Source organism: Anguilla rostrata, chromosome 8 (genome assembly GCF_018555375.3).
Source record: "Anguilla rostrata isolate EN2019 chromosome 8, ASM1855537v3, whole genome shotgun sequence".
Classification (NCBI taxonomy): Eukaryota; Metazoa; Chordata; class Actinopteri; order Anguilliformes; family Anguillidae; genus Anguilla; species Anguilla rostrata.
This window is the reverse complement of record NC_057940.1, coordinates 27,507,155-27,534,518: the sequence shown is the minus strand read 5'-3', so window position 1 is coordinate 27,534,518 and position 27,364 is coordinate 27,507,155. Positions and strand designations below refer to the sequence as shown.

The following is a 27,364-nucleotide window of genomic DNA, read 5'->3' as shown; positions in this document are numbered from 1 at the left end:
GAGGAGAAGCTGCCATTTTCTTGAGCCACTGGGCATGATATAACTGAATCCATAACCATGTTTGATTCATGTATTGCATGAAAAAACCCTGGCTCCTTAGACATGCATGGCAGCTGCGTTTTATCTGTGTGCTGTGGTTCCATGCAGGAGCAGAGAGCCCCCACTTTCGCAGACATTATGCAGTCATTAAACAGGCGTCCCAAGCTGTTTTGCATTGCTTGTTCTTTTTTGTTTTGTCTTGTTTGCTGTTTGTATTTTGAAGCTTGAGAATGAAGCGGAGAGGCCCTTTGGTTAACATAATATAAAGCAGAGAGGCCCTTTGGTTAACATAATATCCTCCGGAGCCTAGTGGAGTCACATTATCAGCGGCTAAATATCTTGGAACTGTTGGCCACGGTGCCTCTGTTCCTTCAGCCCCAGTTCCCAGGGGGACTCGCTTCCCCCATGCTAATTGAGGCAATTTCCGTACAATTAGACGTTCTGTACTGGGTTGGGAAATGGGCAGGCAGTCATTTGTGGCATCTCAGAAATGCCCTGTGATATCCTTGCGACGGCACTGCTATCAGGGTGCCCAATCGCTAAATACGCAGGCATGGGCCCGAAGTGGACAGTGGGCCACAGACTACATTTGGTTAGCTCATCAGTGCAGGGAATAGGACTTAATTAGGTGAAGAACAAGAAGAAGGTGTCTATGCAGCCAGTCGCAGTCACTGGGCCTTGTGCCCTCAGCAGTCCTCCTGTCTGGTGCTGCTGACCCTGGATCACTTCTGTGTTGTCCTAGAGCAGGCAGCCCAAGCCCTCAATCTGATTAATTCCTGTCGCAGCCTGACGCTGAGTGCTGTTGATGATGAATTGAGGGGGTAATTTCAAATGGGTACCACTTCACTATGGGATCTGTGCACTGGGATTTTGTTTAATAAGCCACTGAAACCAAGGAAAAACAGAGGAAAATTGCTTCCATGTGCTTGAGTTTTAAGAACCTTGTTGGCTTATTAATGAACAAATAACCTCTCTCGTGAAGGGTTTCGTTGCTGGACTGATATGAGTGGCAGGTATCAATGCTTCCTGGTATAAATACACTGAACTCAACACTCATCACTTCCACATCTCAGCTCTGGTAGTGTCCTGGTCTTTGACTGTGCCCATCATCGTCACCTTCCTTTGTAATCTGTCCGTCAGTTTATATCACGTTTCACTCTTCTCATATCCCTCACGCTTTCCTCAGGTAAACCTGCGCTTTATTATGAAATTGTCTGTCTTTTTATCCTCCTTGTGAGAAAAGAAAATAAGGAGCCATAATGGGCCTCAGTCGCACGACTTGGAGACGGGAGCTGGCTTGTGTTGACAGCCATTTATCATCGCTGATAGACGGTGTTTAATTTGAGCCTGCGGCGTGAGTCACATAATGGATTCTGCAGTGTTAACCACCGTGACCGAAATTAATGTAATTGGGCCTCCGCTGTTCGTTTTCTCTCCTGTCGACGGTCAAAAATTCGCTTCCTCTCTTAACGGCCGTGTGACGACAATGGCGGATAAATCTTGCTTACTGAGCCGGTGGATAAGCTTGGGTAAACTTGTAAAGCAAAGAGTTGCGACAGAGATCGGTTACTAAGTTAACAGGTTTAGCATGTGCCCGAGCAGTCGTTTCTACGGCGGCGGGAGGCCCCTGGATTGAGTAAGAGTGGCGTGTGGCCGCTAGCTGCGCACACTATGTACAGCATGTGTGTGTTTGCGCAGTTAGCAGGCTTGCTCTGATGGGCCCCGTATCACAAGCATTGTGACTGATGCTATTAAGTGGTTAAAGAGCACTAGACCGGGCCTTGTTGAGCAGCTGGGCATCAGATTGTTATTGAAGAGCAGGCCTGGTCCCAGACCCACATGTGCGGCATCCTCACACCTGCTGTAGCACTGATGAAAACCATGCCTGTTTGTTACTTTAGGTGGTTCCCTCATGGCTCAGATCCCGTCTGGTCACCACCCCCCCTCTCTCCCTCTCTCTCTCTCTCTTTTTCTCTCTCTGAGGCAAGAGCATAGCAGCACAGGCATGCGCACATGCCATGTCTCAAAGAAGAACCGCGTTTCATGTTCGTAAAAATGCGTCTGGGTAAGGGTTTGGAGGCGTGCAGTCTGGAGAGGGACATGTGATCCCGGTTGGCATAAAAGATGGCAAAAATGATGGCATGCTCAGTGGCACAGCTGCTACTGGCTTGGTATTTGCGGCCATTACGGGTCAGTCATCTGACCAGCGCGTTCAGGGGAATTATAATGTGTGTGTGCGCGGCGTGTGTGTGTGTTCGCTGAGGCGGAAGGAATGCTTTTTGTGCTGTTCTCTTGGCTCGCAGCTGTAATATATAACCCAATGACAGCATGTGTCAACGCCCCACACCTGCCTGTCCGCAGAGATGTTAAAGATGTCACAGTAGCATGCCTTCAATCTAGAGAGCTGAGAGTGTCACACGAGATGACGCGTACGGCTCTGTGAGTTTCGGACTCCAGACTCGAACGCCGATGACCACGCTGCCGTGGTGAGCACATGGCGGCCAGCCGTGCCAGCCTTAATGATACCAAAAACACACGCGTGTGTTTGGATCGGCTTGAATGCAGCTGCACTTCAAAGGAAACATACCACCTGTCTTAAACCTGCCTGAGGGGAGCATTAAGGGTCGTCTGTTATAAATACATGCAAATAATCAATAAATAAATGCAGGCTGAAATAATGAGAAGACACAGCTATGAGTCCTGTGGCTATATCATAACTAATTATCCACAGGCACGTCGGTACAGTCGGTACACTTCCCTAGTTCCATAATGGCAGACCATTACAAACACCTACAGTACGAAAGCACAGCATGCTGATAAACTGCTGAAAGATGGCGGAAGAGCGTATGCGTATAGCAAATAGGTGAACAACCTGCATACGAGGAACCAATCATGCTGTCTGTTTATTGTTTTTCAGCACCCTATAAAAATGGCAGAAGATCCACAGGTTGTGTCATCCTAACATACGAGCAATTAACGTCACCCAATGGCGTCTATGGCTACTTGCATTGCTATCTGAAGTTCAGTGTAATTACCATTGATGGCATTATTCTGCCATTCTGTTTGGAGTGCTTCTGTGTCATGGCTAGCACAACATAGCGGCAAATGGGGTATTCTTTTTTCACGATGTGCAGGACATCACCATGGTTTGTGGCCTTGCGCCATTTGTTGAGCAATCAATGCCTCAGTGACTTTGACCTAAAAAAAACAGATGGAAATGTAGGCACGGTCCCATGCACGCAAACCAGTAATTTATTGATATTAGCGCTGCTGACATTTGGCAGGCGCTGTGCAGACTTCACGGTGAATGGAATAAGAGTAAAGCAGGTGGAAAGCCTCCATGGAGATAAGTCACTCAGAGCAACCATGTGACCCTGGCACATCGACAGCCAGACTCTCTCGCTCTTCCGAAACTCTGAACTGCCCCTGCTTCGGACAAGAGAGCCTTTTAAAGGATCCTCAGGTCTCATGCCTCCTTGTGGAGGGGTCAGAACTGTGGAAAGTTACTGCCTTACACAAACCCTGAAATTACTGCGTGTCCATTTTGTTTGGCACTGTCAGACGCAATTAGCTGTATCTCTCTCACAACACTAAGCAGGGGCTAGATTCATCAATCTGAACGTGGACAATTACTCTGATTTGGGTGCCAAGAATGTTTTTTTTTTCTTTGTACTTCTTTTGTTGCTCTGCAGTGCCAGTAATTACTTCCAGATAGTTTGATGTGAACACAAACTTGATCCTAAGGTTTTGTTGAGATGTCCTCAGGACATTGGTTTCTTCACATAATGCGGGGCTATGGAGCCAGCTGCTTATGAAATGTAGCGAGGTGGCTGGTTTGGGGTCCCTGAGTGCTTCAGGGCTCTCTCCAGGTCTCGGCCCTGCACAGTGCACTGAGGTTGGGGCCCAGGAAAGGTCTTTGAAAACAGCAGTTATCGTGCATGGGCTGGATGGGTCTCACCAGAGGGACTGCAGTTCTGCAGGGAAACATCTGTCTTCCGAACTGTTATCTATCAGAGGGCTCTCTGTCAGGCTTTGCGATACCCTGCTCTTGATGTTTGCCATCTGGACTCAGACTCTGAGTACTGAAGTTTGACAGAGCAGTCAGAGGGTAAATACACCATTTCCCCCCATCCCTCCAGGGTTGGTCAGGGGAAAGAGTGATTACACTCCTTCGTAGTAATGGGCAAGCGCAATTCAATCAACAGTTTCAAAAAGCTTGACTCAGCATCAGTTCAGAGCACATTGCTTTCACAAGCAAAGCCCTGGTTGTATCAAATGCGCTGGTAATGAAAGGCTTCTTATTATTCAGTAAATACGTATGATTGCCAAGTCGCATTTAAGCTCTAATGGTCTCTATTGGACTGTGAGGCACTGTTTCCCCATCCCTGATGCTGAGGATTTGGGGGAATGGAACTAGTTTCAGGCAGTTCCTTTCCTCTGGATTTATTCCTAAAGAAATGGATAAATGTGCCCCTGAAAATACAAGCCGTTTAAGTTCTAATTGCATGGTGCGGTGGAGAATTTCTAAATTGATATTTATGACTAATGATCTGGTGAAAGAAGAGCAAGTCTCCCTCGCGGACGTCTTCCCCTGGCTCGTATTCAGAGGGATGTTTTGGCAGCCTGCACCCTTTTGTGTTATTCTTTCTCGGTCAGGAAGGTGCAGCCTCCACAGTAGCAGTGCAGGCACATTGGACAGCAGCTCTCCTGGGCTCCCTGCGGCATGCACTGGCCATTTGTCACTTGTTTGTCATCCGGTGGTCTGCTCACCGCTGGGGAATTCGCCGTGCGTGTGAGCGCAGCGGGAATCACGCTCTGTCTCCAGGACCCCGGCACGCAAGTCTCCCTCGTCACACGGTTTTGGATGAACCTGTGGATACGACCGCCACTGCCTTCCTGTGGGCTGCTGAACTGCGCCGGATCTCTGTTCAATCTCAGCCGCTGATGCGTTGACTCCTGCCGGAGCAGGCAGGTAGAAGGGCAGCCATCTGAAGGACCCTGCCTCTGACTGTGGACAGGCCCCGGGATCACTGTGAGCTACCAAGCCTCTCAGCAACTGGGGACATTCCAGGAATGGTAATTATAGATCATAAGTATTAGCATAAATATAGACATACCTACAGTACAAATATACCAAAGAAGAGGTTTACCCAGAATGCACAGCTTTCCTAGTATAGACTGGTACCATAGGAAAAGCACATATTCAGATGGCACATGGCTTTGTGGCCAGGCTAGTCCAAAGTGCCCCAGCTGTTTCACGGTCCCGGGGGATGCGCGAGGGTTTCCTGCTGCTCTCGTCAGCCTGGTATTATGTTAGTTGGGCTAAGGATTATGTTTGGGCAATGCAGGCTCCGCTAGGCCTGTGAAGGGGATGAAAGATCTGGGCCCTGGAGAGCCGGCTACTCTATTCCTATCTCTGAGCTTCTGGGTAGAGAGGGAACATTCTGCATACAGAGAATTCTGTTCCCGCTCAAAGAGCGCAGCGACCCTTTATATTGTACTGGGGTTCCAGTGCAGTTTAATTACCTGATATCTTTCCTGGAACCTTCTTGAGTTTACAGACGGCATATCATTCTTGCAAAGACTGGTTGGCATGCTTTTGGGTAATAAAAGGAGCAAGCAGTCAGCCCATAATTCCTCACAGCTTTTATTGCGGGCCTCTACACAAAGGGAAGTCCACACTGTCGTGATGTGTCCACTTACCGAGAAGAATCTCTGATTGAATCATTATTTTTATCAGGGAGGACTAAACCTGAACTAGAAACTTAATTTGGACCATAGCCACTCAAAATAGTTGTCTGGCCCAAAATGAACAAACTTTTTTGCAATTTCTTTGTGCTTATATGATGTTAATATAATATATAATACAAAATATGGAGCTGATCTTAAATTATTCGATTAAACATTTCATCTCTTGAGACCTAAGGCCAAAATCGTATCACTGGGATAAGTGATTTGTTGCCTTTCATTTTGTATGTGTTTCCAATAATGTGAAATGGGGGAATTAGTTTTTTGTTGCAGACTTTTGGCCTAAAGGAAACATCTGTTTTCATTTTCCCCATAATGAACTCATATCTCCTGCGTGTTTTGCAACATGCTCCCATCGGCAATTAACACCCCACCAACTGCTTATCCCAGACATGTCTGAATGGTCTCCCAGCACATTTCTCTCAGATGGAATCATGGTGATGTGATAATATGTTCGTTATATGCTGATTCATGTTTTGCCAGCAAATTTGTCTGATGTAAGTAAATTGCAATGTCTTCTCAATGTCCCTGCAGCCTTGTGTCAGATGATCCTTTGAATAAGCTTGGCATGCCTTGGGCGCCTACCCTGGACAGGCAGGGCCTTCTGGTTTATTTTACACTCGCTGTGGATTGAGTCTTTCAATAATGCTCCTTTAATCTCTGTTCACCATGCTAATCCGCTCAGTGGAGGCCTGCTCCCGACCTGCTTTTTAGCGACTCTGCTGCCCTCTCAAGACTGTAATCCTCAATGCATATGTGCGTTTGCGTGTATGCTCGTGTTTGTTTGTTTTTTTTGTTTTTTCATGAAAACCCGGAACTCTGTTTATGAGGGGGAGTGAGTTAGTCGATTCTGAAGAGAGATATTTAAGCTGGGGCGGTGTGTGCTCGTGCTTATGAAGAGTGTATTTTGACCAGGTGACATTCACAGTGAGTAAAGTGGCCAGGCCTTGCGAGTGAGATGCACTTGACTTTGCAGGACCGTCCAACACGGACTTCGCGGCGGCGGTTGCCTTTTAAATCCGTCTGCTAATCAGCTCGCGCAACCCTCGGTTTCCTGTTGCTGTTTACCTAAAGCCTTCCTATCATTTTCAAAAAAACACACAGAGATACACATGAAAGGAATCTTCAGCCCTCAAGATTGGCAATTACGAGTGCTCTCAGTTGTAAATATCCTTTCCATAGACCCTGCCGCTCCCGGAATAGGTCCGAAATATTGGCTATCGTTGTGTCTGAGGACTGAGATGCCTACCTTTTGATTGCTCCATTAATAAGACTCTGCACTGTGACCGGTGTGTGCCATTCAATCTAACAGAGAAATTTCAACGGGCAGCATACCAGCTCACTTTTTTAAAATACATCTGAAATTACATGAGCAATTGATTCCAGTGGACTGCAGCCATAATCGCATGGAGCTACCATCCTGCGGTTTGTTTTCCGTTTAATCAGCATTAATGTAAGCTGAGGTTTTGACATCCCGGCATGTTGTGATTACAGTGATCTCGAAATTTGTGTGCGCTGCTTTTCTGTCAAGCAACATATCCTCTGACATTGCGATGATGTGCGACAAGAGGTGTTTATACCAATCAGTGAAGATTATATATAGAAGAGAAGTTTTCCAATGTTAGTATACAATTTAGGCATTTAGCAGATACCTTTAGCCAAAGCATCTAACAAAAGGTCAAAGCCCCATAAATCATAAGAATGAACCACTGTTTCCATTAATTACAGATTGATTGATGAGCACTTTAATTAAACTACAATGTAGTGTGTGCTTAATATCTTCTAAATAATTTTATTTCAGGTTGAATTTAATGAATTATACAAAAATTCTATGATATTTTCGTTCACTTCTCCATTATATGTGCCTTTTATCTGAAAGTTAAAGTCTAGCCATTTAATTATTTGGATACATCATCCTCTAACTAGAGCATTTTATTCGCAATACCTAAGACCACCGTGACAACGCTCATTTTTTCTCTAAAGGAGTGACTGATTTAATTGTGGTGGTTAATTGGTGGGCGGAGACCACAGCAAGCCCAGCAGCTAGATCATACAGCCCTCAAAATGCAAGTCACTCAGACTAATTTACTCATTACTGCAGTTCTTTATGATAGGTGCTTTGTTTAAATTTCATGTATAATGAAGGCAACAGCGTGTGAAGTAATTGAAATTGGCAGGGTCGAACATGACTTGCTTGTGTTTAATAGGAGTTCTTTTTAGACACCCTAAGTGAAGCAATTAAGTGTCAAGCAGGACTCCTGTAATTTGAGTGCCTTTAAATTGGTGACAGTGATTCTGAATGAGGATGCTCTATGAGAGCTCATTAGAATTGGTTTTAATCTTCAATTCTTCCTCAGCGCCATATTCTCTGTTGTATACAGAACCTTCAGATTGCACAGGTTTCCTTAGAAAAGGTTGTATATTTCGAAGTATAAATGTAAAATGAATAACTTCAAACTGGACGTCAATATGTTGCTTATGATTCGTGAGTGAGCTCGTATATCACTAGAAATGGTTTTGTTATGACGATAAGAGTCAGTGTGTGTAACTTCAATCATCTAATGCTCCTTTAGTGGTGTCATGTCCTTTGAATAAAAACAAATTTCTTTAGGGTGCTTGTTGAACTGGAATGTGAGGTAGCCAGATGAGGGAAGTGTTGCGCAGTCAGACCAGGAGACACTCAGTGGGTAACACAGTACATGTCGCACACACATCCCCCAAACACTCAAACCTCATCTTTTCTTATTTCCTTAAGAAGAAATCCCAACTTTTCTTTGAGCCAACAATAGAAACAATCAGGTGCATTTTTTATTTCAGCCCTATCTACATTCATCTACCTCTCAGATCGTTTTTCTTTTTTTAAAACAATTTTTTTTTGTATAATTTTGTACTTGGACGTTTTCTACCGAGCCTGTAAAAGGTGGTCGTAGTTGATCCCAGCCTCTTAGCACTGGGCCCGAGTAAAAAGGATTTGTTATCTGCACTTTTGATTGCAACCAAAAAAAGACCCAAAAAGTGGCTTTGTTATTGGAGCCAGGGCTGATATGGATCTGGAAGGTAGGGAGCTATGATTGAGCGGAGAGGAGCGACAGCTGGAGGTGCCTCTAGCACATAAACAAGGCAGGTTCAGGAGCAGCAGATGGAAGAGTTCGGGGGCCTCGCTGGGCATGGTCCCACTCTTGTTCCATATGGGGCTAAAGGGAATGTGTTTAAGGACCTGGACCTGCTCACCTTGTGTGAGGTTGCCAGTGTTGTCTATCACTGTAGCATCTTCCCTATCTTTGGTCAGAAAGCAAGATCATTGGAAGAAGGGGTCCACAGTCTCTTCCCCACCTTCCACTGATTCCTGCCCTAAAGCAGAAGTTCAAAGGTGAGAAGGTAGCATTTGGGAAATGAGTGTTTTTAACATTGAGGAGCATCTTTTTTGTAGCGAAGGTGTCTTTGAGGGGTTAAATCGTGCACCCGAACCCTCCTCCTGGAGGATGGAGGCACATTCCACAGGAAGTTTACTCTCCACTTCTTCCTTGTCACTTCCTGTCCTCTGTGATTCGTGCTGATTAGCATTGGCTGGGTGGGCAGATAAGGCAGTGAGTGAGGAGACCTCACCAGACGCACAACGCTAGGGGAAGAACTTGGCACGCTATCCCAAAGAGACAGAGAAGAGCCTAGTAAAAAACGCCAATTGACCATTTGTTTGACTTTCGTGGAACTCAAGATTGCAACAGTAGATGCAATCAAATAGTTTGAAAACAATTCCTACCATTTTTGGGAAAAGAAACTGGTAAAATCACTGGATTCCCAGACGGCAGTATCAGCTGTTGGATGATGATGTTTAAAAATAACTGGGTTTGGCCTTGGTTTGTGAGACTTATGAGGTGTACAATTTACTAGGCTGAAGTCACTCTTTCAGTCTCTTGACTGTAATTTTCTGCCTTTCCTAATTAATTTTGATTACTTTGCTGCTAATCCTACAACTAAATAGGCACCACCCCTATTATATTATAGTTATAATAGACAGGTTTACAATATGGTTCTATTGCGTATTGTGTGGATGACAGAGCGTGTTTAAGGAAACGTGCACTGCTGCACGCAGTCTACGTGCAGGTGGGATCAGCAGACGGCCGTGTATGGCGATAGCCACGCAGCTGAAGCATGCTGTCCGCACCTGACCCGCAGATTGCATCGCTGTCCCTGCTGCTCGCCACCTGCTACCTGGTCTGCCTCCGCTCGCCAAACCCATCAGCAGGTTCTCCTTCTCACTGATCAGAGCTATCCCCACCATCAACAGCAGCTGTCCCACTCCCACTCCCACTCCCACTCCCACAGCCAGTTGTGTGTGCGGCAGTCACTATACCTTGCACGTCTCCCACAACAGCACGGAACCATATTACATCTCACGTATCCCTGTGACAGGTGACACTTCGAAGAGCACTGTGAAGCTTCATCTTGCCTTTCCCTGCATGTGTAATACTTAATACGTATTACACAGTGTACAACACTGGTTATATAATTCTTCACATAAAAAGAAAAAAGCTTTTATTATGACACAAACATTTTATTTTCTAACCTGAAATTATCTTTGAAATGACTGTCATTGTAAAAATGTAATTTCCTCCTCCCTTCGAAAACCTATAATTGAGTCTCACAATTCATATTATTTAAGTGCACAAGCTTTCAACTGCATGATTTATCACCTTGTGTACACACTGTGTTATATAAATTACAGCTTTCTCTGGCAAATGCATTATTGTCCAATTATTTACAGCAACAGAACACATTTATATTCAGTATGTCACCTGCATCTGGATATAAGAAACAAAGGAAATGCAGTACATTTTGGATTTGTGGGGATATGAAATAGATTAATCATGTTTAATTATAAAATTATAAATACAAGAATTACTGATAGTTGAATTACTTAAGTGCTGACCTGTTGTACCACAGATAATTAGGGGTCTAGCATACAGGCAAATAAGCCAGTGATGTTAAAGCCTTTGGATCACTTTGCACAAGGTGAGGTGAAGAATATGAGACAGTGTAATCGCCAGAAGTCACTCGATTCATTCAGAGTAGCAGAGAAGCACAACAACATTCACACGTGAGGAATGGTTTCTTTAGAACAAGCTCTTGGGTGGTTAAAGATGGAATTTGGCCAGAGTTGGCTGTGGATGGTTATTTGAAGTAAGTTTCATTGAACTCTCAAACATCCTGGTTCTGGATATGGTGCAGGGAGGAAGTCTGCCTTCAATTTTCTGCTCGGTTGATTTCTTTGTTGCTCAAAACTGCAGTGTGTGTTCACAAATTTGGAACCCACCGTAGAGACCGCAAATTGTTCTGAGTTGCTGAATGGTAAGCTGTTATTATACAATCCTGTTAACGGCACACTTCAGGATCTGCAAAGTATTGTGTGGGCACCCTGTAGGCTTTCCAGATCTTGTGTCTGCAAGGGGAACGTCTTCAAAGTACAATATCGCCAAAGGGGCACAAAGAATAATTGTAAAATCATGTCTATTGGCTTCATAATCTGAAAAATGTCCATGCTGGCTGAAGACCATTTCATTTCATTTGGTAAATTTTCCTCTGCCTGTTTGCAGACCCAAGATCCTGATTGTGGACCAGAGGTGAACTTCCAAGTTCAGAGAAATGCCAGGTCTGGGTCATGCCTGTGGAAATCATTAGGATCCTGACAAATGACTGATGTGATTAGAGCTCGGAGCTCCGTGTGGAGGCGGGCCAAGTCAGGAGTAGCTACTCAGGTATTTGCCGATCACCTCACTCCAGCCCTGGGGATGAGATCCAGATGTGATGGTGCGTCTGCCTGGTGTGTGTGTGTGTGTGTGTGTGACTGTGGGTGGGAGGGTGGGCGGGGGCTCTCCATCCCCAATGTGGGTACACCATGTCTCCCAGCTCCCTCACGTTCAACCGACAGTGTGGCAAAAGTACCGCCGCCGCAAGCCAAAGCAAACCAGGGGAAGAGAAGGAGTCTGACAGTCTCGGGCTGGTTCCTATGATTAAGATTAATAGTGGTGCAGGATCCGTTTTTTTCTAAAATGAAGTGCTGTCTATCAACAGCTCTGAAATCATAGACCCTGGCCTTTCAAGGGGGGACCCCTGGGAGCCCTTGGAGGTACTCTGGAGGGTCTGAGGCCAGACTTGATATTCAATGACTATATACATATATAGAATTGGGAATTAAAAAAAATATATAACCGTGGCTCAACAATAAGGACTGCCCAATTGCCCAGGGCAAGTAAAATGCTGTGTTGAGACTAGCACTGTAAATCATTTGCCCGGTCAGGCAGGTTGACGTTTCAATTAGTGCTGATTTTTTTTCCAGACAATCCATTCATGGACTAACCTTGCATACCCAAGTCAATATCTTAAGTGTCTCTCCTAAACACCCCCTCAACACGCATTAAAATTGACCCTTTCCACTTTCGCATCTTGCCAAATCTGACGTGATTCAAAATGTTCGGGAAACAAGAATGCGAGGCTTAGCGAATGGGAAAATTTGATGTATTATATCAAGGTCTAAGTGATCTTGATTCCGATTGGCTAGAAGGTATGCATTAAGATGTACAGTAATAATGCACACCTTTGGCTGTCAAATGGTCTGATCTTCGATCCGTTGATACTTTAAATATATACTGTATATGAATGGGGACATTGTCATCCTGGAAAAGCCCACTCCCCATCTGGATAGAAATGTTTCATCATAGGATAAAGGTGATCACTCAGAATAACTCTGTATTGGTTTGCAGTGACCCTTCCCTCTAAGCCACTGCAAGGGTCAACCCAAAAGAACATCACAACTCTTCCAGGCAGTTAGGAGCTCAACAGTATGACAGCTGAGTGCTATATGAATAGATAAGTCCTTCATGGTACAATCTGAGAATGAGTGTTATTCTGTCTGCTGTTGTGAACAAAATGACAACAGCACTAATAACGAATTACAACAGGATATGAGTTCAAATCCAGTTTGGAGAAAAAGATGATCACCATCTGCATGTATATCTCTTCAGATAAATTTTCTATGACGTTGTGCTGCTGGTAGCTAGTTTATCTAGGAATATAATGCAACTCAAACCTTACAAGGTCCCAGGTATTGTTTATCTGTGAATTGTAATCTTCCAGGATGGATATAAGACAAGCCAATTCTTTTTTTTTATTCAAATAGTCCAGACTATTTGAAAGGTATTATTTGATAGAACAAGGAGTGTAGTCGCACATAATTGGAAAAAAACCCTTCTGGTTATTTCGGTTAGATTTAGTTTAAATTGTGTTATTGGCATTGTCATGGCAGCAGTGTCAAAAAAAACAACAAAAACAGTGCCATTATGTGTATCCTTTGTGAGTAACTCTATGCTCTTTGTGATATTTACAGAACTCATTACCAGAATTTTTTTTTTTAATCCAGCTATTATTTTAATAGCTCTGGCCAAACTTATTTGTCATTTCTGGCTTGCTGTGAAGTTTTTCACACTTGTCTCTTTCTGAGGCCAGCAGAGACTGAAAGAGTTGTTTAGATATTTTATTGCATGTAATTATCATAAATCCGTTCAGCAAAGATGTCAAGCCAGCATGTTATGATCAAGTGTACTGGGAAATGAATGGACACAATGAAGGCTACAACCTATGAGAAAACAAACCCGGTCATGAAAACCTGACCATCACATACACTATTGAAGGGCAATTGCTCCACCCTGTGTTCATGTTGGGAATTACAGATATCTCAACAGGTTGTTTTGTGGCTTTTCCTGGGCCACGTTTTCCCACATTAGAAACACTTTGCTCGCTTGTCCTTTTCAGGAATTCATCTGTTAATTTCTTGTTGAGAGTGCTCCTGGATAGACCGACAGACAATAAGAATGATGAGGCATAAGCACAAGGTAAGTGTTGTTAAATCAATTTGATTATATTTTGGGTTTTAGTCACGTAACATTGGGGAAAAAGGGTTACTTTATCAAACGTATAAATGCATGGCCCCCGGAACAGCTGAGTGAAGATGCGGAGAGCACCGATGCAGGGCCTGAAGGTCTCAGAGCTTCTCTGCGGTCCTCTACTTCTCCGCTCCACACAGCTCCAGGAGGATATTGCGGTAATCACCTGACACATCAGACTGCCAGTAGAAGTAGAAAGTCAGTCTAGCATCCGCTCTGTGATGAGGACTTAACAATTTATCACGTATGCTAGTTACACCTGCAGCAGTGAAAGATTTTCATTTTTGGTGAACTTGGTGATCTTTTTACTACAATTTTTTTTTTACTGTACATTTACGTCAATATTTCAGTTACCGTCATTTGTCATTAATTATCACAAACTTATCATGACATGTTACAGATTGCACCACCAATGCATTGGAGCAGATGCAGTAAAATAGCGAAGTATTCCTATACAGTCACAAAATATTGTGCATAAGCAATCAAAAAATAAGACATGCCGTGAACATGAATACCGAAGGCCTCGCTGCACACCTTATTAAGGAATGTAATGTATAGAATGGTGGTCTTTATAAAGTGAGAGACAACCAAGCCGCAATTACATTTATTAAGACATTTTAACCACCTCAATATACCAAGCACTTCACAGTTCTAACATGTAGTTTCTGAAAGACTGCAGGTGAAACTTTTATAAACATTAGTTGACTTCAGAGCTCCCTGACCATGTCAGGCCCTGTTTTTATTTTCTGAAAGTTTCAAGAGCCCTCTTGATGAATGCAGTGCTCTAGCTAGTTCTGTAAACTGGGTGATATATGTGGAGCAGTAACTCGCCTTGATGAAGGAGTACAGGGTCTTCCCATACTTCTTGAAGAATTGCTTCTTGATGTCCTCCATGTCAATTTCAGCCCGAGACACCATGATTCGGATCAGGGTGTCATCATTGGTACCCATACCCTACAGACAGGACCATAAAGAACTGTAAACTTCTCTCTCTCTCCACTCTCTCACTCTCTCATTCTCTCTCTCTCTCTATCGACCCCTCCCTCTTGGTCTCTCCTCACCCTCTCTCACCCCCCTCACCCACTTTCTCTCACCACTCGCTCTTTCTCTTTCTGTCTGTCTCTCTCTCTCTCCATGGAACTGTCAACTGCTATCTCTCTCTCTAACATAAATTCATATTAATATTTACGTTTGTATTAACACAAGAAGGCAAAGTAAATTAAACAAATACAAATGAGCATTAAAATATGTATACAGAATTACCTTCATGGACTTGTACAAACGCTCAGCAAAGAATGTTGGTCTGCTTCTGATGCAGCTGACTGTAAAACAGAATCAAGCACAATATCAAATCATCCCACTAAAACAAACACAAAATATCTGTCCGTTCAATGTGAATTAATAGATCAACACTTGCCATATATTCCAGGCCTGTATAATCAAATAAGTTGCTTCAGCCAGAGAGGGTCAATGTTTCAATATACAGTATAATGTTTCAGAGAATACAGATAACATGATATTTCAATTTCAGTGATCACTGTGGGCCACAGAAAGCTTAATAAAATCAAACTCTCAAGTGAAAGCATGTATTGACTGGATATCAAAATAACAGAAAAGAGACTCCATTGAGAATTTCCCTAATTACTTCGTAAGCTTTTAGCTCCTTAAAGATATGGATTAGACTTCACAGAGAGCTTTGATGAGACGTGAATGTATTTTAGGCAGAGCTCTGCGTCCAAATTTGTAGGTAGTGGGGGGAGGGGGTGTGAGTTCCTAGTGTCCCCGTGGCAGTTCCCTGAGGCAGAAGAGCTTTCAGGCACAAACAGTCCCAAAACAGCCCTTGGACACAAAGAGATAATGTAGCTTGTGAACTTTTAAGCAGGAAATTATTAAGTTACTCTGCTTTCATATGTGCACACTAAATGTCTTTTGTCATCCACCTATATAGTGGTTGAGTCTCCTTAGCCTTTTCCTCATTTCTATAGTCTACATGTTATACACATTTAAACGAAATTGGAACCGACCAATTGCCAGAAAGACGTCTTCCAGGTTGCCTGACATCTCCCTCTTGATACTTTCCTCAATCTCTCGTCCAGAGATCTTCTTGTACTCCTCAAATACTGAAGAAAAAAGGAGCACATACAAACACTCAGTTCTTTGGTCCTAATGTCTTCACCACACAGTACCAATAGAGTCACTTTCTCATTTCATTTGGAGAATCATTACCACCAGGTGTCAGTGTAGCTCCTGTAGTTTCATTCTGCTTAGTGTTTTGTTGGGAACCATTGGCTATCATTTTAAACATATAATAAACAATAAGAACAAAAACGTTATAACCATCATTATTATCATTAGTCTGTGTTTAGTGTGGTGAGATGGGCAGACAGTGCTTGGTGTGCGTGAGACGGTCGTTACCTCTGAGCAGATGTTTCCTGCTCCTCACACACAGCACAGACAGGAACTTGGCCTCGTCTGTGCCCCAGCAAGCCTCTCCTGCCTCGAACATGTCCTATGCACAGCAACAAACCACCAGAGGTGTCATAGCCTGCCTATGTGTCAGAGTCCTGCAACCACAGTCCTGCAATCTCCCGCTGCTTTGTCTTTGGGACACAATACTCACCTTGGCGTCCTTCACAGCTTGAGCCTCATCAACCCCATCACTCTTGTCACGCCCGGCCTGTCAATCAAAGGCACAGATATCAGCAATGTTAGAGAAATAAATGTGAAAATACACATGGTGTGTGTGTGTGTGTTTGTGTTTGTATGTGTTTGTTTGTTTGAGTATACCGAATGATTTGCTACCACAGATCATACTAATCAGCATGGAAAGTAACTACCTTGTAAAAATATATTTACTGTTTCTGTTTTTCAGTAAATTATGTCAGCGAGGTCATTCTGGACCTTTTTGGCCAATTAATTAATGAATAAATAAATAAATAAATAACTTCCTTGTACATCCCCAGTACAGATCAGAGATCATCGCCACTGAAGCACCCTGATAATTCAAACATTGTATCCAGCTAATTAGCTTGCTAGTTGTGTTTACGTTGCCATGCTATTCTTTTTATGATGTTTGATACAGGTAAGCTATATTTTTATTGCCTGTTTGTTCTGCATTTTCATTACACTGTACAATTCATGCACATAGCCAGTGCTCTGAAAGCTCTGAAAAATGAAGATGAAAATAAGGTAGCTAACAGGATCATTTTACAAGTTTTTTCAATGGAATTATTTAAACATTTCGTTCAGCAATATTAAAACCATCACCATAAGTAATGGAAACGGTAAGCTCAGTAAGGCTGAACAGTACCGGAGAGGATTCTGAAAGGCTGAAGGACTTGCAGTGCCAGTACAGTATAATTTTCCAAAATTTTCTGAGTAGATTGTCTAGAGGAGACTACAAGGGCAGATACAAAGGTAGTTGCTGCATTCCTGGGACTCGTGACTCTACATGCACCAGTAGAAATCTTTAATACTGGTCGCTGAGGTGAGGTGTTGCAGCAGGGAATTGTGGGATTGTGTATGTGAGTGAGTAGTAAGCGTCCATCCTCACCGTAAGAAGTGACACCAGAACTCTCTGGAACATTCCGGAAGTGTCACCGCAGATGTCATCCTCCAAGCTCTCGCCATATTCTGCACAACGGAAGACAAATTATTTATGCACACATTCACATACGTATCATAGCGTTATCACAAATTGCTGTCCATTACAAAAACATGAAATGTGAATTATGAAAGCAAATTAGTGATTCATATATCTGCAATTATTCCAAGGCTGAGCTGGGTTTGGTTTATTAATTAAAGACGCCAAATACTGTCAGGTTGTACCTTTCTTGTAAGCTTCAGTGAAGGCCTTGATTTCTTCATTGCTTCTAGAAGCCAGAATTTCAGTGAGACATGCCTCATCTGTCCCTGCACCCTGTCAGACAATAACAGTGAAAGTGGTACAAGTGTACATTCAATCCCATGTATCAATGTCATCACTGTTATATGAACCTAAAGGACACTGTCAATCATAATTGAAAATAAGATGAAATCATCTGCAGGCCCTGCTTCTCAGGGGCCTTCCATATCCCATCTGATACCATACGTTCTGAGGCAATACTGTGTCTCTGCATGTCAGTCTGGCCAGTTGAAGGTGAACAGTATGAATTCTCTGTATATACTGCACCTCCCTCTCAACAAATTCAGTAAAAGATATGTCCATGTTTGCTTCCATACTGTCTTGCCGTTGACCCCTTAATAGTTTGAGGCTTGGCTGTAAATGTCTGAGACTGATGTGATGGGTCATTCCCCTTGACCCCTGACCTTGATGGCATTCCTCAGCTCATAGGCGTCGTAAGCAGGTGCGGTCATCATCAACCCCACGACCACCTTCCTGAAGTTCCCTGACAGCTCACTCTTCAGATCATCCATTATGTCCTGGTGGAGACAGAAAGACACACACAAAGACATACACACACACACACACACACACACACACACACAGCAAACTCTGAGTCCTTACTTGCTTAGTTTTCTGAGAAAAAGTGCAACAGCGTTCCACTCAATATGATGGTAATGTGTGAATAAGACTGGAATTTGTATTAATTGTTGGCATCCCCAGCCAGAAATACAAGGTTGTATGTGGCTTATTATGGGAATTGCATAATCCAATCAGACTGCAATGAAATTTTCTGTGCTGTGTAACACATTTGTGCAGCTCACACAATGGATATGGCTAGGCCAGGATTTAGTATCAGAGCTGAGAATGTGAGAATGTAACAAGCTGCACTTCCCATATACCATGATTACACACCTCCATCCCTTCAGCTCAGACCTAGTCCTTGTGCTATCAGCACAATCACACCTATTGTACTCAGAGAAACCGTATGTCCAGCCCTCTGCGGCCCAGTTAACTGCTGTGGTGTGTCATGGGGTGTTTGCACAAGGAGATGGTGAGTGGGAGGTATGAGATCAATGAAGACAGAGGGCTAGTACCACTGCTGTCTGCTTATCTTGAGGGTGTTATCCCGGAGATTGCAGAGAGTTAGACAGAATGGAAAAGGCTCTTGGATTCGTGTGGAAAAAGGGACACTTGGAATGTTTAAGGAACAGCTGGCCCATTTTGGTACATACTCTGTGGCACAGTGTTAATTCAACTCTGACAGTGTTCATTTAACCCTAACAGTCCCAATGAGGACCAAATGTTATCTGTTAAGAGTAAAATTAACACTGGATCTTTTGCATTACAAAACACTTCAAAAGCAATTTACTGTCTATAAATTTAATCTGATGGAGGACTCAGTCAGCAATTCAATCAATATACTGCAAACTACGCTAAAAATAACCAGCCTAAGCCTTCGATCCCCAGGAAAAGCACTGTGAAACACTCCACACATCAATTTTTTAACAATTCTCCTCTTACTGTTATCTTGTAAGTTCAGTTCAGTTAGATAAAACTTGTTTCCCTTCATGGATTTAATCATAAATCATTGACTCATTGATGACCATGACAGGCATAGCCTGTTACTTTATAACTCTCTTTTCACCCCCTTCCTCCTGGTACCGACATACAGTATAATTCATTGTTCTGATTGTTTTGCCAGTTAGTCATATATCATTCCTGGTGAGGCAGATGTTGACAGGATCGATATGCAAACCTGCCTCCGTACTCAGTACAATCACTGGTTCTGCATTAGACTTAATTATTAACCCCCGGCTCACATCGTACGAAGGGGAGGGTACAATATCTGACAGTATTCTTTTGTTTGCATTCAGTGAATCTCACAACACTTCTTATCCATTATACACACCAATGGTCTTCCACACATAGTTTTCCCATAGTTCTTCCATAAGTACCAATAACCTTTCACAGTGGTCTCGTGTTAGACATGTGCATTAGGGGTAGAAGTCCACCTCTGCAAAGGCTTGTCATGTTTCTAGGGCAATGACTCTCTCACCCACACCTTATATGCTCAGCGCTCACGCAACAAGATTTCAGTTGAACTTTTCACAGCATTGCTTGCCTACAACCAAAAGGCTTGACACACATTCTCCAATACTGGTCATCAGCAAAGGTCCAACAAAAATAATCCAAATGTAGTTTTCTCTTTGGTAAACACATACAATGATTGTTGGGCTATTTTATTGCATCATTATCTGGCCAGTAACTGAATGATATGCTGACTGGTAGTCACATGCTTGGTCATATTGCATATATTTTTCCAACCAATTCTGGTAGATGACATAGGAGCAACATGACCTTGTGCAATTACTGTAACTCTGGAAAAAAACATAAGTTTGGGAGAATTGAGTCAGAATGCAGAAATGGACTGCTGCTTTATGATGACTGGTTGCTTATATATTAGTGGTATGTGATTGGTTACAGCAAAACCAACATGAGTCGTTCACAATGTGCACCAATATCCAACAGTGGATGATGTTACATTTAAAGGGCATTTCTCACCTTCCCTATCGATCTCTTGAAGTGGTCTTTGATTTCCTGCCTCTGATGAATGGTGCGATGTGCCAGGATCTCAATGATGGAGGCTTCATCGGTGCCTGAGAGGAAAATATCACATTGATGCCACTGTAGCTACACATGTGAAGCAGCCTCCCTCAAATACTCCATTGGTTCAAGGTTACATCAAGGTACTAGCTCTAATAGAATGGCTTGAGTTAACAATTGGATACATTTTTATCACTTTGAGGTACAATTTAAGAATAATTTACACTTGTAAAACCATTAAGTTAAAGTAAAATTTTAACATTGTATGTTAAAGATTAAAAACCAATATGTCTGAAACTGTAGTCTGAGCAGCATTCGAACCTTGCCCCTTCACCATCTAACATCATTCAGTCTCAGTAAAGGAACCTCTGTGCACCAGTCTATATACCCATTACGGTGCTGTTCATGTGATCTCTGCTACAATGGCCTCCACTATGCTGTCTACAGTAAATACGCCTCACACTGGAATCAAGTGCAATCAGTTAGCATCCATTAAATAAGTCAGCATGCCAAGCCTGGTCTCAAAAGGTACGTGTTACAAAAACAGGCTTTTACCGAGTACCGCAAATTCCTGAAGCCCTGCTGTCTTGAGGGTGTTCTCAACTGGAGCCTCTGAATACTTTCCAAGCTTCAAATTTTGAATATGTTTCTAAAATGAATATTTTATTTTATTTACATTTCCAAGGGGTGTCATAAACGATATTTGTTATGACATTTCATTTATTTATCCCCTAAACAATACTAATGCTTTTCTCCAGTCTAATTTTCCTACAATTCACACCGAATGTAATGTCTATTATGTACCTGACTCTTGAGGTTTTGCCAATAACTGTTGACTTTCCCCCAAACCCATTTAGTGCTGCAGAGCTAATTTTTTCCCCATCTCCATGTAATAAACAGCCTGCTCATTATCTGTTAGTCATTAACCAGAATACACTGCACTTGTCTCGCCATTTGTCTGTCTGGGATTTTATCTCAGGAACGAGCAGCCCAGTCATTTTACTTTCATTTTTGCACATGGAACAGTATGTCCATGGCCCTATTGTCCTCAAAAATCAGGATTTTATGCATCCTAATCATTCATTCATTCACTGAAGCCTGTGTACAAACATGAAATATCACTTGGGGAGAGGGTCTGCAAACCTTTCTCAAGATGTTTTATAATCTTTTATAATTTAAAAGGAATATATTATTATAGTTTTGCTTTTTATATTTAATTTGAAAACAATTCATTCTGTTTTCCTGGGTCAGGCCATCTGATGTGTGATGACACATTTTGGCAAGGGAGAGGAGGTCATTCCAAGTTTGTTAAGTCACAAAGGGATAAGATTTATGGCATGTCTCAGAGGGGTTGAAAACAGCCAACACTAAAGTCAACTCCACCCTGATGCTGTCTGTTTGTTCAAAAGGAGTAGAAAATACTGCTAAGTAAAGCAGGCCAGCAAACTGTGCCTTATTAAAGTGAATACTGTGGGGGAAAAGACATTGAATAGGGATTTCTGCTTTGGATTGCACACCATGGGACAAATTTACCGAACATTTTCGCACTAGCAAAAGGTTATACAGTATAAACAATCATCTGACACGCTACATTACTCAAAAAAACGACCTTTCCCTATTCTGTTTGCTTTACCCTAATCTGTCTGGCTGCAAGGCTGGACACACAATGGAGGGGACCCTCTTCCCTGTGACAGAAGCATAATAATCTGCAAAAGTGACCTCCATGTCCTCGCTCCTGTTGGAATTTGTTCTCTCTGTTGTGTTAAATACAGTTGATCCTTTTGGCAACCCTGGAGGACACTGGCATCTCAGGCAATGCCCACAAATGGTTCTCCTCATATCTTTCTCATTATACTCATCAGGTGAGCTTGCATGGCTCTGTCTCAAAGCCCACGGCCAGGGGAGCCTGCTGGGATCCATGCTTATTCACCATCTGTTTTCTTTGTATGCAGAGTCCCTTGGCTCAACAGTATCCTCCAGTGGCTTCTCCTACCACTGCCATGGTGATGGTACACAGCTTTTCTCTCCTATCCAAGCCCTGATGTGCATAATACCTCATTCATTCAAGCTTACCCTAATAATATTTCGAGTTGTACGATTATCCAGCACCTAAAACTCAAACTCACCAGAAATGAAGAGATATATCTACCAGCTACATCCACCCAGACTGCCCCCCCCAAGAATCTCTCTATTACTCTCAATAACAAGATAGTGTCCACATCCCATTTTGATGTAGTTATGAACCAAAATCTAAACTTAACTGCAACAGAACTGTCAATTTTTTGTGTATATTATCCATGAAAATCCATCCATTTCTCAGTATGTGCTACCTCACTCTTTTGCACGTCACTCTGGAAAAGGACAACTGCTAAAACCATAAATGGTTGTAAAAATTCTGTATTTTCAGTCTCTTTCTATTATCGCTCTCGCAAAGTGCACACTTGGTGCTCAATGATGATTATTTTCACCGACACAATGGTGTCACTCACCAGCCCCTTTCATGGCCGCTCTCAGCTTCTCCACGTCTTCGTCAGGATGGAACCTGGCAGCAGCTGTCACTGTTCCTCGATTACCCTTCTGTGGAGGCACACAAAGTGACACTCGACCCCCACAGGACTGAGCTGCGGTCACACGGGGGCGCACCCAAGACCCGCAACGCAGGGCAGCACACCGCAAAACGTACAGAGGTTCCACATCATATAAATACATAAAGTTTAAGGGCTAAGTGACAAAATAGTGAAGTGAAAATGTTGAAAATACTGTCAGAGGTAGAGCTGTGTTTTGAATGGAAATGCAGAGGCTAAAGGAATATTCACTTGCTCATACATTCACTCTGACCTGAGAGAATATTCAGCACGTGGTGCTGCGATATGCAGTGGAACTACAATGTTTGTGTTTTTAATCCAAACCTCACAGGAGACAAGCAGTATTGTGCATATAATATCCTGGGTCAACTCCAACTCACAGTTGAACACAAAAGCAATTTTTTAAATTTTATGTGATCATTCATATCTTTTATCTTTAGATCATTTAATAATCTTTCAGGAGTTGCTTACATGAAAGAAGTGAGAGAAAATGTGACCATGAACTCTGCTCCAAAAACTCAGTTTTAAACTGCTGATGGCAAAGGCAACAATGACATCAGCAAACACTGAAACATGTACTGTGGGGGGACTTACCGCTGCCATGGTAACAAAAAAAGGCTGCTTCAAAGGTCAAGATGAGGGAACTGAAATCGGAAACAAGACCAATTAGTCTGGATGAAACAGTGCTGATCCTGCTCTCTCACAAATATTTTTAGTTTTAAGTAAGGTGCTAGTGTAACCCAGACTTCTATTCAACGCCTTCACAATCTGATTAATTGATTTAGAATAATGAATTTAAACAGTAATCCTCTAACAATTTTTATTACGTTACATTGTTCCAGTTTTCGGTCGCCATAATGCAACCACTAATGTAAAACAATGCTATGAAAAACACATTGTGGTTAGTTTTAAGTATATGCATTGAATTGAAAAATTATAATATTATTATATTATTATTATTATTATTATTATTATTATTATTATTATTATTATTAATACTTCATTCTAAAAGAAGGGCACTTTTACTACTTGCACCAAAAAAATTAAAGCTAAACACTACATTAAATGGAAAATATTTTTAAACATGTAAGTTAACTGAAATAACAGGAGCTATGTCTATTACGCTCAGTAAACTAGACATGGACTTTCACCACAATTAGCAAACCTCAATTAACACTACTGTGTAGTTCTGTGCTTACGAGGACAAACCATTTGGCATAGGGGAAATGCAAAATGTACCTGCCATTACACCACACAGGCAACTATGGCTCTGTCTTTTGCCCTGGCCTTTAATATCAGCATACCTACTTAAACAACTGACCATCTCAACATCCACTCCAATCAACAAATTGTACAGGCGTCAGATTCCTGCCTGGGGCTTTTCCCAATTCTGAACATCTGATAGATAATGGAGTGAGCCTTAGTGATGATGAGATGGACACACTTTCCTATGTGCAAACAATGAATGCCCATAAATCACTATGACAGCATCTAGATTGAATTGACTAGACACCTTGAGTCCTCACTTAAAATTAATGTGAATGAACAGGAAACAAGACCCAATGGATTCTTTATGAGCAATTCATCTTCCCTTCAGTAATATGAACAGACGACAAGATCTAAACCAAATTTTACTTGTGAAAATTACATTGCAAAGTGAATTGCATGTGAATAGAAATTATTACACTTCCTTTACAAATGTAAAATGAGTGTAAACACTGAACAAAGAAAAAGATTATTTGCAAACTGCACCTGTGGTATGATGTCATCTTCACAACGTTTACACATATGCAAACTTCTTACAATATCAGCATAATTTACAACAAGGTGCCTAGCTTTCTGTACTGGCAATGTACTGTTCGTTATAGTATGCTATATTGACACAGCATTGATTTGTATATTTTTATTTGCATTTCTTGAACAGTCATCCTTGTTTCGGGATTCATTTTTTTCTAAGTGCTCAGGGCCAACTAACATACACTGGTAATCGCACTTGGTGGATTGACTAATTGATCAATCGACTGAACGTTATTGATATATTCAACTTTTAAAGAAAACATTGTAGGTCTCTGAAAAATATTGCATTGTTACACACCTGCAGCACTGGTGATGGCCTTCTCAGGTAGGAAAAAGACATTACTGCAACTTGCAATAAACACTACAGTAGGGTTGCGCTGTAATACAGTTTTGTGGTAGCTGGGCCGGGCTGAAATGTGTCTTTCAGTTATTGTTGATTCAGAAGTCATGTTCAATGACCCCACTGATCATTTGTATAGAGTCCTTCAAACTTCTAAGGCATAGGTGTCAAACTCCCGTCCTGGAAGAACGCAGTGTCTGCTGGTTTTTGGGGTTCTTGGCAAAAGTGGTACATTTAAGTCATTAATTGGCAAAGAAATCCACACGCCTTATTCTCAAAGCCTTAATTGGTGCCTCAGGAAGGAAACCACAAAAACCTGCAGAAATTATGGCCCCCTTGGGATTCAGTTTGACACCCCTGTCCTACATGTGACCCGAATTATCCTGGGATGCTCAAATAAATTAATTGTAATAATAGATTAGATTTCAAGACAGAATTTGCATGGAAAGTCATGCAAACCTCCCAACAAATGTTTTACAGTCTGCATGCACTGTGTATTTCCAGATCATTCTAAACACCTGGTGTAGGACTTTGAGAGTATTTAAAACCTTCAGTATCTGGGTGGAGATGCCGGATGAAGCTATAGTAATGAACAAAAGTATTCTTGTGCATATAAAAAAATGTTTTCCCTCACCTAGGGAATTAGAATGGCAAGAGAGTGAGCGAGACTACTTACTTCACATGTATGAAAACTTAAAAACGTGCTTTCATTAATAACCCAAACTGATTTTCACAAAAAGAGAAGTAGGCTACAATCCTTTTTTGCAGCTTTGATTTGCAAAGCTCTGACACCAAAATAATAATAAGCTCGTAGTACTGTAAAATCTGAACATAAGCAAAGTAACCAGGTCCGTTGCAGAATTAATCAATTTTTTCACAAATGCAAGACACAAATAGGCTACACCAAAAGAAGGCAGTTTAAAACTAACAGAAGAGGGACTCTTCATGATTGGCCTACGGTCATGGCAAAATTATTAAACTTCTTAAAATAGGTGAAAATGTTTAGGCTGAATAGAGTTTACTATTTACAGACATTCGCATTTGAATACTACGCTCAGTTCGTTATAACTGGACTGTTCGATACTTGCTCCCTGACTCTTAAAAACGAACCTTAGGCTACTAAAATGTTCATGGAGTTGTTAAAGGAAAAAAGGTCTAAACGAATAGCTAAACACTCACCTTCGCCGGTCCGGAACGTCTCCTATAGAACAGTAAAAGCTCTGGGATGGATGCAAAGAAGGACCACTGGGTTTTATGAGCAGTACGAGGTGGGTGTGTTACGTTGACGTCTCGAATTACATTTCCTGCTTGTAATCGCATTTGCTTACTGGCTTGAACGTTGCTTAGATATTCTGACTGGGAGCAAATCAAAACTTTTGGTGCACCAACACAAATGGCCATATACATTTTTTTTCTCTTGACGGCTTTCTTATCATCTGGGTAGCCTACAATAAAATGTCCATATGTGCCCATGTTTTTTAGACAAATATTATCGCTAAACTCCACTGGGGCTTGGAGCTTGATAGGCCGCCGCCTACGTGTTTATGCAAAGCATCTTCACTGGAAGCGCAGGTGCTCCGCAGGCAACAGGTCTGATGCTCAAAACCATCAAACTCATTGTTGGTGAACGTAAACCTGTCAGACAATGATACCGACACAACTTACCAAGAAAAACTGTCCATTATTATCTTTTCTCTCTATTTATTAAATTGCAGGCTACATCTTTATACATTTGGCATACAGTTCTTGAAGGCTAAAGAATGGAAACTTTGTGGAAACGGCTTGTAGGATAATGGTATGATGCAGAGTGGCAAAAACATTTCTGTATAACCTAGTAGCTGCTTTAAAGGAGGGGAAACTAAAATAATGTGGACGTTTTTGGTAGGATATCTTAAACTAATTTCCCACAGAATAGTCCCTCAACATTTAGGAGTAAACAAGGGTGTGCCAGATTTGCTGCGCTCCACTATCCTTGAGGACGAGTTGAATATTATTCACGCCCGTCATGGTTAGGCGAGATTCTTTGCTTCACAGTTTTCGTTTACTGCGGCTGATTTCCTTGGACATTGTAGCTTAAACCAGCATCATAGGCCTACTTTAATTCGTTTTTCATTCATCTTTGCCCTATGCCAAAGTGCTAAAATTAACTTATATAAAAAATTATAGTTTTAAAGTAGGTCCTTGATTAAAATGACTTGAAACGGTGTGCAATCTAAATGTTGTTTACTACCATTGAGTTTCTTCCATCTTGTCTTTAATAGGGTAGTAAATTTAACAAAAATTGTAGCCTGTTTTTCAATGAATAAAGTATGCGAAAGGACAGTCCCAAATATCCAACACTGTTGACACCAGAGTTGTCATATAGCTATAAGCTTGTTAGGTCTATGCAAATTTTGATATACAATAAAAATAGCCTGTGCATTTG

At 42.0% G+C, this 27,364-nt stretch overlaps 1 protein-coding gene and 1 long non-coding RNA gene across 4 annotated transcripts in view; one reads left to right on the top strand and one right to left on the bottom strand.

Annotated features, from left to right (window-relative positions):
* The window catches only part of LOC135261312 (uncharacterized), a 74,387-nt gene extending 51,774 nt beyond the window's left edge, over window positions 1-22,613 (top strand). For all 3 annotated transcript variants that reach the window (XR_010331873.1, XR_010331871.1, XR_010331872.1), the window contains 3 exons: window positions 13,597-13,676; window positions 21,990-22,079; window positions 22,170-22,613. This is a non-coding gene — a long non-coding RNA (uncharacterized LOC135261312). The remainder of the gene's footprint in view (window positions 1-13,596; window positions 13,677-21,989; window positions 22,080-22,169) is intronic.
* LOC135261311 (annexin A4-like) lies at window positions 13,682-26,266 on the bottom strand. Its single transcript, XM_064347497.1, has 13 exons — window positions 26,119-26,266; window positions 23,397-23,446; window positions 22,707-22,794; window positions 20,176-20,270; window positions 18,036-18,149; window positions 17,556-17,646; window positions 17,281-17,360; window positions 16,348-16,404; window positions 16,143-16,236; window positions 15,752-15,847; window positions 14,991-15,049; window positions 14,559-14,681; window positions 13,682-13,906 (listed from the first exon to the last, which is right to left on the bottom strand). The coding sequence occupies exons 2-13, from the start codon at window positions 23,403-23,405 to the stop codon at window positions 13,847-13,849; spliced, it is 966 nt and encodes a 321-aa protein (XP_064203567.1). The 5' UTR covers window positions 23,406-23,446; window positions 26,119-26,266; the 3' UTR covers window positions 13,682-13,846.
* Between the last annotated feature and the right edge of the window lie 1,098 nt (window positions 26,267-27,364).